The sequence below is a fragment of the Molossus molossus genome, unplaced genomic scaffold, assembly GCF_014108415.1.
Source record: "Molossus molossus isolate mMolMol1 unplaced genomic scaffold, mMolMol1.p scaffold_m16_p_2, whole genome shotgun sequence".
Lineage (NCBI taxonomy): Eukaryota > Metazoa > Chordata > Mammalia > Chiroptera > Molossidae > Molossus > Molossus molossus.
The window spans coordinates 36,897,620-36,913,336 of record NW_023425355.1 but is presented as its reverse complement, the minus strand read 5'-3'; the positions used below and the strand labels follow the sequence as shown (position 1 = coordinate 36,913,336).

The following is a 15,717-nucleotide window of genomic DNA, read 5'->3' as shown; positions in this document are numbered from 1 at the left end:
TTCAGTTCCTTGGAATGTAGCCCTGGTATTGTTCATAATAGGATTTCTACAGGGTGGCATAGATGCTGGTTGTTAATGAGCCTCAATTTGCATTTCTTTGCCTCACCCAGGAAAGACTGAATCTTTGAGGGGGTGTGGCTGCTTTTCCCCACAGCTCTGGTAAGGAGCACACTGTCCTCTGTCCTTTGTGGCGACAACTCAGCAAAAACTCTCAGTGCCCTCTATATCCCGGGTGTCACCACAGATTTCCAGCCCAGTCTGCCCTCCTTCTACCAGGTGAGTGGCTGTGGCTATTTTAGCACTCTGTCTGTCTCTCTGCGCTGTGGCGCAAGCTTGGTCTTTATTCCCCACTGGCACTGCTCACATCTAAGATTGCTGCTCTCCTTGGGCTCCCAGCCTGCCACCTCTCAGGCCTCGGCAGATCCTACCAGTGTCCCTCGTTATATAGTCCTGTCCTGCTGCTTTTCTGTTGCTTTTTTCTGAGGATTTGTCTTTATTTTAGTTGTAATTCCTGTTTGGTCCTGGGAGATTGTCTGTGTAGCTTCTATTCACTCAGCATTGATTTCCACATCCTCTACCCATATCTTGTGCCCAGCTGGGTCGCACAGGCCTTTCTGGTGCCCCCACACCCTGCAAGTACCACGGGTAACTGTATCACATAGTCTATTTGGGGACTTGGCTCTATGCCTATTATGGGCTGCTTTGTCACACAGGCCTCTCTGGTTCTTCAGCACCCCACACGTCCTTAGGGAAGTTGGATGGCACAGTCTCTGATGGGTCACACAGGCCTCTCTGGTGCCTCTGCACCATGGAGTTCCTGTGGGAGGGCAGCTGAATAGCAACAGTCTCTATGGGGTTCAGGCTTCCCAATGCTGTTGTGAACTGCTGGACCACACAGGCCTCTGTGGAGCCCCAGATTCCGCTGCTGTTGGCTGGGGAGTGCTGCTGCCTTGTGGGGCTCAACTCCTGCTCAGCTTTTGCTGTAGTTTTTGGGGATGGGTCTCTGCTGCTGGTCTGTGCTTCTGTTGTCTGGGGATGGATGTCTGCCTGTGCTTCCACATTTTTATATCTTCTTTTGTTTTTTGTTTTTGTTTGTTTGTTTGTTTTTTTCAATGTCCTGTAGTTTTCTGCAAAGAGTTCCTTTACTTCTTTGGATAAGTGTAGTCCTAGTTGTCTTAATTTTTTTCCGCTGCAATGGTAAATGAAATTATTTTTGTAGTTTTTCTTTCTGTGATTTCATCATTGGTGTATACAAATGCCATGGATTTCTTGACATGAATTTTGTATCCTGCTACTTTGCCAAATTCATTTATTGAGTCTAGCAGATTTTTGATGGAGTCTTTAGTGTCTACTATATATAATATCATGTCATCTGCAAATAATGAGAGTTTCACTTCCTTCTTTCCAACTTGGATCCCTGTTTTTGTTTGTTTGTTTGTTTGTTTTTGTTTTTTGTTTTTTTTTTTCATGTCTGATTGCTGTGGCTAAGTCTTCCAGTCATATGTTAAATAAGATTGGCGAAAGTGGGCATCCATGTCTTGTTTCTGTTCTTAAGGGAAATGCTTTTAATTTTTGCACATTGAGTATGATGTTGGCTGTAGGTCTTTTATATATGGCCTTTATTATGTCAAGATATGATTTCTTTTTTTTTTTTTTTTTTTTTTTTTTTTTATCCTCACCCGAGGATATTTTTCCATTTCTTGTACAGATAGAGTGGGAGGGAGAGAGAGGAAGGGAGAGAGAGAGAGAAACATCGATGTGAAGGGACACATCGAGCGGCTGCCACCCGCACGACCAACCAGGGCCGGGGACAAACTGCAACCGAAGTACGTGCCCTTAGCGGGAACCGAACCCGGGTCTCTCCGGACCGCAGGCCGACGCTCTAACCGCTGAGCCAAACCGGCCAGGGCAAGATATGATTTCTTTATTCCCACATTGTTGAGCATTTTTATCAGAAATGGGTGCTGGATTTTGTGGAATGCTTTTTCAGTATCTATTGATATGATTATGTGGTTTTTAATCTTTATTTTGTTTATGTGGTGTATTACATTTATTGATTTGCAAATATTGTACCAGTCTTGCATCCCTGGGATTAATTTCACTTGGTCATGGTGAATAATTTTTTTGATGTATTGCTAGTATTTTTTTCAGGATTTTGATATCTATGTTCATCAGGGATATTGGCCTATAGTTTTCTTTCTTTGTAGTATCTTTTTCTGGTTTTGTAAATAGAACTATGCTGGCCTCATAAAACAAGTTTGGAAGTCTTCCTTCTTCTTGAATTTTTTGAAATAATTTGAGGAGAATGGGTATTAGTTCTTCTTTGAATGTTTGGTAAAATTCCCCCGTGAAGCCACCCAGGCCTGGGCTTTTGTTTGCTGGGAGAATCTTGATTAAATATTCAATTTCATTTGTTGTTATTGGTCTGATCAAGTTCTCTATCTCTTCCCAGTTCAGTTTCGGGAGACTATGTGTTTTTAGGAATTTGTCCATTTTGCTAGATTTTTTAATTTGTTGCCATATTATTGTTCATAGTATTTTTTATTATTATTATTTTATTTTATTTATTTTTTGGTACATGACCATAGCAAGAACTGAACCCAGGACTCTCTGACCTGCAGGCCAATGCTCCAACCGCTGAGCAAAACTGTCCAGGGCTGTTCATAGTATTTTTTTTAACAATCTATTGTATTTCTGCAGTGTCAGTTATTATCTCTCCTCTTTCACTTCTGATTTTTTGTGTTTGGGTTTTCTCTCTTATTTTCTTGGTGAGTCTAGCTAAGGATCCATCAATCTTGTTTACCTTTTTGAAAAACCAGCTGTTCATTTCATTGATCCTTTGAATTACTTTTTGGTTTCTATGTGTATTATTTCTGCTCTGATCTTTACTATTTTTTTCCTTCCACTTGCTCTGGGGTTTTCTTTTTCTTTGATTTCTAGTTTTTTAAGTTGTGAAGTTAGATAGTCAATTAGAAATTTTTCTTCTTTCTTGAGGTGGGCCTGCAGTGCTATAAACTTTTGTCTCAGAACTGCTTTCACTGCATCCTATAGATTTTGTGTTGTTGTGTGTTCATTTTCATTGGTTTCCAGGAAGTTTTTAATTCCTTCCTTGATCTTCTTGGTAACCAACTCATTGTTTAATAACATGCTATTTAGCCTCCTTGTGTTCCAATGTCTTTGCATGTCTTGTTGCAATTGATTTCTAGTTTCATGCCATTGTGATCTGAGAATATGCTTGATATAATTTCAATCTTCTTGTACTTTAGAGACTTAGTTTGTGTCTTAACATGCGGTCTATCTTTGAGAATGTCCCATGTGCACTTGAGAAGAATGTGAATTCTCTGGTTTTTGGGTGTAATTCTTTGAAGGTATCTATTAAATTCATTTGGGCTAGTGCTTCATTTAGAGTCTGTGTTTCCTTGCTAATTTTTTGTCAAGAGGATCTATCCAGAGATGTCAGCATGGTGTTGAAGACACCTTGTTGTGATTGTATTGCTGTCGATTTCTCTTTTGAAGTCCTCCAGATTTTTAATATATTTTGGTGCTCCTATATTGGGTGTATATAATTTTACCAAGGTTATATCTTTATGTTGGATAGATCCTTTTAATATTATGTAGTGGCCTTCTTTGTCTCTAGTTATGGCCTTCATTTTCAAATCTATTTTATCAGATATGATATTGCTAACCCAACTTTTTTTATCATTTCCGTTTGCTTAGAAGATTTTTTTCAATCCCTTCACTTTAAACCTATGTGTGTCTTGTTGTGAGGTAGGTCTCTTGTTAACAACATATAGATGAGTCAGTTTTCTTATCCTATCAGCTACTCTGTGTCTTTTTATGGGAGCATTCAATCCATTTACATTTAAGGTGATTATTGATATGTACTTATTTATTGCCATTTTTGTTTTGTGTGGTCATATTTTTCTTTCTATTTCTTCTACTAATTATAGTAGTCCTTTTAACCTTTCTTGCAGTGCTGGTTTAGTGCTAATGTATTCCTTTTAGCCTTTTTTATTTTTAACTGGGAATCTCTTTATTTGACCTTTTATTTGGAATGATAGCCTTGCTGAATAGAATAGTCTTAGATTCAGATTCTGGTTTTTTAATACCTTAATTACTTCATGCTTTTTCCTTCTGGCCTGTAGTGTTTCTGTTGAGAAGTCAGCTGATAGCCTAATGGGGGTTCCTTGGTAGGTAACCTGTTGCCTATATCTTGCTGACTCTAGGATTCTCTCTTTGTCTTTAATTTTTGGTATTTTAATTACTATGTGTCTTGGTGTGAGCTTGTTTGGATTCTTCTTAGTTGGGGCTCTCTGTGCTTCTTGAACATGAATGCCTTCTTTCTTTACCAAATTAGAAAGTTTTCTGTCACTATTTCTTCAAATATATTCTCTAACCCTTGCTCATTTTCTTCTTCTTCGGGTACTCCTGTGATGCAAATATTATTACGTTTCCAGTTGTCCCACAGTTCTCTTAACCTGTCTTCCTGTTTTTGTTTTTTTTTTTTTATTTAATCCTCATCCGAGGACATTTTTCCATTTTTTGTACAGACAGAGTAGGAGGGAGAGAGAGGAAGAGAGAGAGAGGGAAACATTGATGTGAAAGGGACACATCGAGTGGCTGCCACCCACACGACCAACCAGGGCCGGGGACAAACTGCAACCGAGGTACGTGCCCTTAGCGGGAACCGAACCCGGGTCTTTGCAGACCGCAGGTGGACGCTCTAACCACTGAGCCAAACAGGCCAGGGCTCTTCCTGTTTTTTGATTGTTTATTCCTTTTGGTTTTCTGCTTGGTTGATTTTTTTTCTACCTAGTTTTCTAATTCAGTGATCTGGTCCTCAGCTTCCTCTACTCTGCTGTTTAGCCTTTGCAATGTGTTCTTTATTTGTGTTATGTCATTTTTTATTTCCTCTTGATGGTTTTTAATTCCTAATTGGTTGATTTTCAATGTTTTTATATCGTTACTCATGGTGCTCTTTTTCTTACACATGCTGTTGAGCTTCCTTAAGATCATGGCTCTGAATTCCTGCTCTGTTAACTTGCTTAACTGTATTTCATTTATCTCATCTTTGGTAGAGGTCTCTTGTACTTTCATTTGGGATTTGTTTCTTTGTTTCACCATTTTGGCTATCTCTGTGGGTTTTTGAACCTGTCAAATTTTTCCTGTGTGTGTTGATGTTCTGCTGTTTGTGGCTTCCTCTACTGCGTTTGGATGTGCTAGGGAGGACCCACGTTAAACACCACTGTCTAGTCTTACTTTTCTTGTTAGAGTTGCAAGCCCAGTAATGGTTCAGTTATCCTGTAGCTTTTTGACTGGAGGCTTTCAGAAGCATTACTTTAAGAGCCTTAGGTTCTCAATTGAATGAAAAACTCCCTCAGGTGTTCAGTGTAAGCAAATTTCCTGAGGGTGGGGCAGATGCTGGTTGTTAATTGGCCTCAAGTTGCATTTTAATGGCCCCCCTGGTAGGGTTGAATCTCTGAGGGAGGGGCTTTCACCTCTTTCAAAGCCCTGGGTCAGAGTAAGATGACCACTGTCCTGCGTGGCTACAACTCAGCATAAGCTCTGAACGCCCTCCAAATTTTGAGTGTCCCTACACAGTTTTAGTCCAGTCCACCCTCCCTCTGCCTGAGCCCAAGGTGTGTGGCTGTGGCTATTTTAGCACTCTGTCTTGGGACTGCCCAGTGGAGCCGCTTGGGAGTTTAACCCCCGAGGGTGCTGCTCACAGCTCACACCATTGCTTTCCATGGGCTCCCAGCCCCCATTTTGTGCCTCCGCAATCCAATAGGATTTGTTCAATGTTCCTAGTTATATGGTCCTTGAAAGCTGCTTTTCTGTTGCTTTTTCTTGATGATTTGTCTTTATTTTAGTTGTAATTCTAGTTTGGTCCTGGGACATGGTCTGTGTAGCTTCCATTCACTCCGCTGCCATTTTGGAATCTAGAAAAATGTCAATGGCCTCCCCATTGACATTGTTCCTGAATTCTGAGATCTTATATGCCTCCTGATTGTAATCTCCACTCACCAATTTTAAGCTCTGGGATTTTCTGCTCCTCTTTTTCTCGGAGAACTCCATGGTGCGGGAGGAAGGGCTGCGGCTAAGGGCTGCCAATGGGTGGCAAGGGCGGTGGCGGTGGCTCTTGTCACCCGGCTGTTGGAGCACCCAGAGCAAGGTCGTCTCTGGAATCCACAAGGGGGAGGCCACAGGAGGAGAAGAACCACCACAAACCCGCTTGGGGGCTGTGGTGCATGAGGCTCGGCAGGAGACACTTTCCTGGAAGAAGTTGTCTTCTCTCGGCCACTACCCAGGTCCCTGCCACATGCCCTTGACCTTGACTTTTTGCCAACTTCTGGGAAAACATGGCTGGAGCTGAACTTTCCGTCGGGGAGCAAGTTCTGTAATGGAGTCCTGATTGTTGTTGGCACGTCAATGTCAGAGATTTACTCAGGCTGATCAGCTGCAAGGACTGGCTGTGCCCACTGACCACTGGCCTCTGACTACCTTGGAGGATCAGCTGTGTAGGGGCCCACCACACAGAGTAAGACTTACTTCAGCAAGTATCTGGTACCCACTGAGTCCACTGATTATATCTGTCACTTGTGGAGGTGATTGGGTGGTAGCGTTTTGATGTGGTCTGTAGCTGTTCACTGGGTGTGCTTGCTCTGGGGCATGGTCAGCCACTGCCTGTGTTTAACCCGGGGTCACCCAGCATAAACTACAATGTGATATGCCTATGACTGCTTTTAATGCTGGGATTGGAGATACCCAGGAAAAGCCAAGTTGTGAACCAAGGCTGGCCACTCCTAGTGCCCAGCCTGGGACAGGTTAATAAGAAGTATGGGGCTCGTTGAGACCAAAAGCTGCTTGTTTGAGAGATTTGAGGAATCTCTGTAGCAGGTCCTAGACAGGCTAATTCTATGGTAAAGCCTTTGGAAACAGCTTGGTTGGGCCTGAAAGTTGGGTGTGACAGGGCCTCAAGGAATCACCAGGGGGGTGGGACAAACAGTGTGAGCCAGGGTGCTGGAATTTCAGATATGGTGTTTATCTGCTTCCCCAGGGAAGGGCTCACCAAGGGAACATCAGCCTCTGCCAGCATGTCTGTCCAGGAGAAAGCCACCTCTCCAGCCCTCATAACGAGGCCAAATAGCTCAGATATTCCCTGTATGTCTTTGGTGTCCCTCAAGCTGCCTCTCCTCCAAGCTTAGAGGGAGCAAGTCTGAGTAAGTCTGTGTATGGGCCTTTTAAGAACTGCCTGAGGCTCCTTCAGCCTCAGCCACCTCAGCCTTCTCAGCCTCAGTTCCCACTGGTTTTTACAGCCAGAAGTTATGGGGACTTCCCTCCTGGCACTAGACCCCTCAGCTGGGCACCTGGAGTGGCACGAGGACCCCTCACTTCTCAAGGAGAACTTTCGCAGCTGAGGTGGCCCTCCTGATTTTTATCTGCCACACGTGGGTGTGGGACCAGCCCATCCACGCCTTCTCCCCTCCTACCAGTCTCGGTGTGGCTGCTTCTTTAATTTTGTAGTTGTAGGACTTCCGTTCAGCTCAATTTCAGGTGGTTCTGCATCTAATTGGTGATCTTTATTGAGGGCCTGCTACTATGTCCTGGCCTTGCGCTAGAGATGGCATATAGTCCCTGCCTTGAGATTACAGTCAAGTCAGAGAGTCAAGTCATACAACACAAGAAAGGTGATAGACACCATATTGCACAAAGGACACTAAAAATATGGTAGGACTTAAGAGCAAGCAGATCAGTGGAGAGAGGCTTTTCAGAGACCCAGCACTGGAACTGTCTTAAAGAAGGAAGAATAGGACTTTTGTAGATCACAGGCAAGAAACTGGCAGCCACATTTTTACAGTTACAAAAATTAGGGGCCAGATTTTTGACATTGTGAGATTACACATAAAAATCTGGATTTCTGGGTGCTCTTTAAAATTTGAACAATCTATCAACCTTGGGTATCATTGTGAGAATTCATTGGAACTCAGTAGTAAGTGCCCTTTTTGGAAGAGGCATGATTTCTGCAATTTGTTGCAGTTTTCATCACACTCTGTTGTCTTCTACTCAGCCTACTTCATCACGTTATATTACCAATCTGGCCGCTAGAGGCATCCTAGGCAGAGAAAACAGCATAAACAAAGCTTGGAAAAAAAATGTGTGGAGAAGTCTTGTCAAATATAACTAGTAATAGGATAGTGTACCTTTCTGAGCCTGGTTTATGGCCAAAATAAAGATCCTAGTCTTTGCAAATTCTATTATGGTGTTGACAGGATGTAGGGATAGAATACAAACACCTCATATTGTCCCCATATGCTATTTACTTTCACTATGCCCATGTACCATATCTAAAACTTAATTATCTCTGTGACCAAACTGATCATTTGCCTAAATGTGACACTGAAAGGTGTAATTTAACTAGTTGGCTAGGTGAGAATGTATTTGCTGGGAAATAATCTATACAGTTGGAATAAAACAGTTCAGCTGTTTGATTTGATTTTAATTACAACTCTAAATCTTACTTGTTTAAATAATCAGATCCTATTGTAAAGTTGATATGTTCCTGGAAATGTATTGTTGAATGCCAAAAATATTGCTCTGACTGAAAGCCATATTCTACCTTCATGTGATAAAAACATATTGATGATGCCCTCTATTTTTGAAGCCACCAGAGAACCCCAAGGTGGTAAAATTTGTCTGAATTTGTCACACTCAATATGCCTAGTATAAAATTTTCCACCTCAATTACAAAGGTAAGGTACTGAAGTGTAAGTGCGATACTAAAATAACAAGTATTCAATTCTGTGACAATTTTTTTTTTCAAATAGTACATATCATTTTATTTTATTTTATTTTACTTATTTTTTTATTAATTTGTTTTTGTTACAAATGTTTCTCCTTTTTTTCCTATTGACACCTTCCTCCCCATTCCCCCACCCCATTCCCAGCTTTGTTGTCTATGTTCATTGGTCATTCATACATACATATAAGTTCTGTGGTTTATCTCTTTCCTCCCCCAACACCCCCTCCTCTGAGGTTTGTCAGTCTGTATCCCACCTCTATGTCTCTGGGTCAATTTTGTTCATCAGTTTGTTAGTTAATTATATTCCACAAATACGTGAGATCGTGTGATATTTGTCTTTCTCTGCTTGGCTTGTTTCACTTAGTGTAATACTCTCCAGGTCCTTCCATGCCATCTCAAAGGATAAGAGATCTTTCTTCCTTACATCTGCATAGTATTCCATTGTGTATATGTATCACAGCTTTTAATTCACTCATCTACTGATGAACACTTGGGTTGTTTCCAGATCTTAGCTATTGTAAATAGTGCTGCTATGAACATAGGGGAACATATGTTCTTTCTGATTGGTGTTTCAGGTTTCTTAGGGTATATTTCTAGAAGTGGAATCACTGGGTCAAATGGCAGTTCAATTTTTAACTTTCTGAGGTAACACCATAGTGTTTTCCACAGTGGCTTCACCAGTCTGCATTCTTACCAGCAGTGTACTAGAGTCCCCTTTTCTCCACATCCTCGCAAACACTTGATGTTTGATAATTTGTTGATGGTTGCCATTCTGACGGGTGTGAGGTGATACCTCATAGTTGTTTTAATTTTCATTTCTCTGATAATTAGTGACATTGAGCATTTTTTCATATGTCTCTTGGCCATTTGTATGTCATGTTTAGAGATGTGTCTATTTGGGTACTCTGCCCATTTTTTAAATGGGTGCTTTTTCTTCCTTTTGTTGAGTTGCATGAGTACTCTGTATATTTTGTTGAGTTGCATGAGTACTCCATATATTTTGAGTACTTTGAAAATTAACCCCTTATCTGATGCATCATTGGCAATTATGGTCTCCCATATAGTGGGTTCCTTTTCCATTTTGATGATTGTTTCTTTCACTGTGCAGAAGCTTTTTAGTTTGACGTAGTCCACTGTGTTTATTTATTTAATTAATTTGTTTCTCTTGCCTTAGGTATTGTATCAGTAAAAATTCTGATGTATATGATGTCTGAAATTTTGTTGCCTGCATTTTCTTCTATAATTTTTATGGATTCATGAGTTACATTTAAGTCTTTCATCCATTTTGAGTTTATTTTTGTGTATGGTGTAAGTTGGTGGTCTAAGTTAATTTTTTTGCAAGTAACTTTCCAATTTTCTCAACACCATATATTGAAGAGATTGTCTTGACACCACTGTATGCTCTTGTCACCTTTCTAAAATAATTGAACATATTGTCTTGAGTCAATTTCTGGGTTCTGTTTTCTGTTCCATTGATCTATCTGCCTGTTCTTGTGCCAATATCAGGCTGTTTTGATTACAGTGGCTTTGTAGTATAACCTAATATCTGGTGATGTGATCCCTCCTACTTTGTTCTTCTTTTTCAAGATTGCTGTGGCTATTCGGGGTCGTTTTTGGTTCCATATAAACTTTTGGATTATTTGTTCTAGTTCTGTGAAATATTTGTTGTTGTTTTGATGGGGATTGCATTGAATCTATAGCTTGCTTTGGATAATATGGACATTTTAATGATGTTAATTCTTCCAATCCTTTATCAAGGTATGTGTTCCACTTTTTTATATCTTTATCTATTTCTTTTTTCAATGACTTGTAGTTTTCTGTGCAGAGGTCCTTTACTGCTTTGGTTAAGTTTATTTCTAGGTGTTTTAATTTTTTTGCTGTGATGGTAAATGGGATTGTTTTTTAGTTTCTGTTTCTGTGAATTCAAAATTGGTGTACAAGAATGCCATTGATTTCTTGATGTAAAAGCTGATGGCTAGAAGTTATTGTTCAAAGGTAGCAATATAGTGTATAATTTTGGTCAAAAGCAATAAACACATTTTTTCAATAAATCCATTTTTATAATCCTTACTTGTTTGGTGGTATCCATGTCAAAATGACGTTTCATATCAATTGCCTAGATGTTTTGGCTCTAAAGTGTCAAAACACTAAAGGTACCTCAGTTTTGGACTGAATTAGCCTTTTCTTTGTATAGGATTTGCAATGGTCAAGTAATATCTATAAAACCTCTACATATGCCTTCTCATTTTCCTACTGAGACAAAATATATATGTGGGTTTCATACTGGTTCTCACAAGATCACCTTAAGTAACAGAATAGTGCTACCTTAAGATGAACAAAATGTCTGGGGTTTTAAAATCTTATTTATTCTGATAGATCTTTTCTTTCACTTGTGCATATATTTTGACATGAGAGAAAAAAAGCAATCATTACCACATGAGTGAGAAAAATGAATAGCAATAGTAATTAATAGCCTTATAGAGAATGTTCTTTATATATTTTTTACTATTTCTGTCCAAGTAGGAAAAATAGCATTACCCTAGGAGAACATAGCTCTTGGCCTCTAGATCCCTTTTGGCATTTGGTGGCTTGTATTACATGTTTTGAAGGGAAAAGATAGGGGGCCATACATTTTTCTTAATTGCTGTGTAGTCACAAGCTTGCAGCTGGCTGTGTCTAATCTATCAATAAACCAAACCAATAATTCCATGCAAATAGAATATCTAAAAGTGTAAACTTTTGGTGAATATAAAATTAATTAAGTCTAGAAAAATAAGCAGGTCAGTAGAAGTCAGGTCAGTAAAGGAAATTCTAGAGGAAAGTAAACCTAAAGCCCAAATGTATGTGGATTTTAGCAGAATTTCTTGCTTTCTACTTTGTCCTTAATGGAGAGGTCTATATTTCAATATATAGATCTAGATGCTCCTACTGAGATATGAAAATAAAGAATTAAAGGGAAGTAGATTCCTCTCTGCTTGCTCTGATGCAAGGTTATGTGAAGAGTCAGTTTCACATCTTGTTTGAATCTTGAGCTATTGGGATTTCAACATATTAGGGCTAGGTATAGTTGACTGTTAACTTGGGACTTCATGATAGTCTCGTCTTGTTAAAATTAATGTAAGGCTAAAGCAATTAGTGATCTTTAGCTTATCAAAGACCATTAAGTGCAGAGTGTGTGAAAGTACTTAAGATGAACTTTTATTGGCAAGCAAAAGTGAAGCAAAGCATGACATGGTAGAAAGAACACAAGACTAGCAAATGTAACACTTACATACTTCTTCCAGTCCTTACATCCCTCCTTAGGTCTCTGTTTCCTCATTATAAAAGGAGGGTGTTGGAGTTGGGAGTGGGATCTGGCCTACACAGTATCAAATATAACTGTTAGCTCTGAACTGCTATAATTCTTTAAAAAAAAGGTATATTCAGAATATAATGAACATAACAGTCTGAGGAATACAGTAGACCCAGACACATGGAAGTGGGGCACAGACTGACATCCCTCAGAAGAGGGGATGGGGGGTGGGGGGGTGGGAAGGGATAAACCACAGAACTTATATGCATGTATGCATGACCAATGGACATGGACAACTAAGCCGGGGACAGGGTGGAGGGGGGGTGGGGTGGGGGCTGCCAATGGGGTAAAAAGGTAAAATATCTGTAACAAAAAAATAAATAAATAAAAATTTAAAAAAAAAAAAAAGGTATATTTGGGGATATGGAGAAAAATATGAGAAACTTGTTGATTTATTATTTCTTCATGTGAAATAAGTCTGCAGGTTCAGTTGAATATAAAGGTGTTCGATATTTTTTAAGTTCTCACCTGAGGGGGCATGCTTAGAGAGAGGAAGGGGGAGGAGAGAGAGAGAGAGAGAGAGAGAGAGAGAGAGAAACATCTATATGAGAGAGAAACATCAATTGGTTGCCCTCCTTCTGCTCCCCGACTGGGAATCAAACCCAAAACCCAGGCATGTGTTCTGACTGGGAATTGAACCTGAAACCTTTCGATGCATAGAATTATGCTCAACCAACTAAGCCACTCTGGTCAAGCAATGGTGTTCAATTTTAAAGGTTATCACAGAGTGCAGATAACTGTTCCTTTGGTCATTAAACTCTGCTCTTCCTAGCACTCTGTTACCAAACTTACGTGTACAAGTTAACAAAATCAAGGAATAGGGAATTTGGCCTATTTAAGTATTAGAGTAATAAGTCATGGGCAGATGATCTACTAACTCTCTACCATTGTATTACATTCTGGGATACCTTCTGCCTTTACTCTTGCCTGCACAAAGAAGGATGTCTTTTGAGATGGTATAACAAAAGCATCCAGGCCTGAAAATCAGAAGGGTGGGATTCTGTCCTAGTTCTGCAATTGATTTCTTTCAAAATGCTAGATTTTTATTTTATTTTTTATTTTGTCTATAAAATAAAATGAGGGTTCCAAATTAAATTATGACTACTGGTTGTTTATTCTTTTTGCCCTTCTAAATCTATGATTCTAGTCCTCTCTAAGAGATGGAAGTACCTGCAAACTTTAACTTTCTTCTGTAGTATATGAATTAAAACATAGTAGCAACCCTGGCTTTAAAAGTGCCGGAGGACAGGGAAAATTAATCTATGTCGTGTTTACAGAGTTCAAATCATATAGTTTCTTCCTTTGGAATAAAAAAAACAAGACAGATAAACACAGTATCTATACCATAGTTTAGTACTCTGTCTAAATTATGAGAATTTTGTTCACAATCTTTATTTTTTCCTAATTATTTCACAGAGAGGAAGTCATGCCAGTATAAGCTTTCAGATCACCTCAGAGATCCAAAGTGGAAAGTCTCCAGGGCTCTCCTTTTCTTCAGGGAGTCTAACTCCAGCTACCTATGAAAACGCCAATGCAGTGATTTATGAGGTAGGATATTAATAGCTATCTAATCTGTTGCCTTCCGGAGTTTTAAAATGAAAAAGTGACTTAGGATTTATTCTGTGGGCAAAAATATTGAGATTTTTGGTAAATCTTTTCAGTTTTTTGTCTGTTGTTCCCTTATAGATTTGTTTGGTTGACATTTTTGACCATGGTTTTCCTCAGCAACTAACTGACTGACTTACAACTTCATTGATTTTTCAACTCCATGTATTTACTATGTGTATGAACAGGGCTGTGAGACCCAAACACTTAACCATGTAACTCCTTCCAAAAAATATAAGTATGACTAATCTATATCTAATAGAAATGAATTTCTAAGTCAACTGTTTGTGATGGAATGTCTAGATAAATGTTTGTGTTGAGGAGGGTTTGGGGCTAACCTTTCTCTTCAAATGCTAGTTGTTCTTCCTATACCTGTTATCCTCTGATGTTATTAAAATAATAATTTTAAAAATAATTTACTTATTTTTTAAAATTATTTATTTATTATTTTTTAAGCCTGTACTGTTGGAGTAAAAGGTTACCTTCTGCTGTTAAATAGAAATCTTTTTTATTTCACTTAAGTTCTGTCTTACAAGCTTTAAGAGGCCACCTCTGACCCCTTGTTCTAAGATACTGGAATTTGGAAACCAGATCAAATCCTGCATCAGTTGGGGAGATGAACTGTTTCTTCTCAGCAGGAGAGAGTTAAGCAGGGTGTAAAAGGGGAATGAGACTGCCTTTCTGTCCCTCTTAAGTGAGGCCTTCCCAGTGTGGTTTCCTTGTTTTGTTTGAAGGTACTCCCAAAAGCATCAAACACTCTCAACTTCAATAGTAGCTACAAAGAAAGTAAAAAACAGGACAGAATGTGTTTTTTAATTGTCTACCACATTGGGTTTTCCAAGTGAACTCCCCCCTCCATTGGATAAATTATTGACAGGGGCCCAAAACACCAAAATTGGCATGGTATATATTTGTTCAGTGTAGCTGAGTACTTTGACTTAAATTTGTCCAGGAAACCTCTGGTTCTTGCCTTGTACTTAATTCAATTTGCTTTAAGTATAAACTTCAGGTATTGGGTAATTGACGGTTCTACTCTTTCAAAGACTACAGACAAGATAATCACATAGCTTTTGAATGTCAAATGGAATGAGCTGATGCTTTATACGTGTATTGACACCTCCAATATTATGAAGTAAATCTCAGTTACCTAAGCAGTATCTTGTTTTTTTATTTGTAAAATGAGGGGTTGAACTAAAGTCTTTATCTTGGTTGTTCACTAAAATCTCTGTAGCAACCTTAAAAAAAATACCTATACACAGGATCCACTCCTAATAACTGGTTCATTTGATATGAGGTGTGTCTAGGCATTGGTGGTTTTTAAAATTTCCTCTATATGTGCAACCAGGGTTCAGACTTGCTGGACGAAGAGACTTCTAAGGCATTTTCTGTTTTGGATATGCTATGATTCTCTGCTTCCATGGAAGAATAAATGTGTTGAATTGTGGTATGTTTTATTTGGTGGAGTTGAAATTTATAGTGTAGAATTGAAAAGGGAAAAAAGTAAACATTTGTATGTAATTGGCCTTTAAGGATCTGTCACAGCCCTGGCCGGTTTGGCTCAGCGGTTAGAACATCGGCTTGCGGTCCAGAGAGATCCGGGTTCAGTTCCCGCTAAGCACACGTACCTGGGTTGCAGTTTGTTCCTGGCCCTGGCTGGGTCATGTGGTGGCAACCACTCAAGGTGTCCCTTTTACATCAATGTTGTGCTCTCTCTCTCTCTCTCTCTCTCTCTCTCTCTCTCTCTCTCTCCCTCCCTCTCTCTCCCCCCCTCTCCCTCTCCCTCTCCCTCTCTCTCCCTCCCATTCTATCTGAACAAAAAAATGGAAAAATGTCCTCGGGTGAGAATTAAAAAAAAAAAAAAGAATTTGTCACATATTTCTTCATTTGGAAAGGAGGCAGAAAGTTTAGTTAGTTCCAGTAATGACTGTTGGTCAGTCAAATGATGAGTATTTCTGAACTG

At 39.4% G+C, this 15,717-nt stretch overlaps 1 protein-coding gene across 1 annotated transcript in view; it reads left to right on the top strand.

Annotated features, from left to right (window-relative positions):
• The window catches only part of GUCY2F (guanylate cyclase 2F, retinal), a 203,578-nt gene that overhangs the window by 90,812 nt on the left and 97,049 nt on the right, over positions 1-15,717 (top strand). Inside the window, 1 exon segment of the mRNA XM_036270053.1 lies at positions 13,569-13,700. Coding sequence (XP_036125946.1) covers positions 13,569-13,700 — 132 coding nt within the window.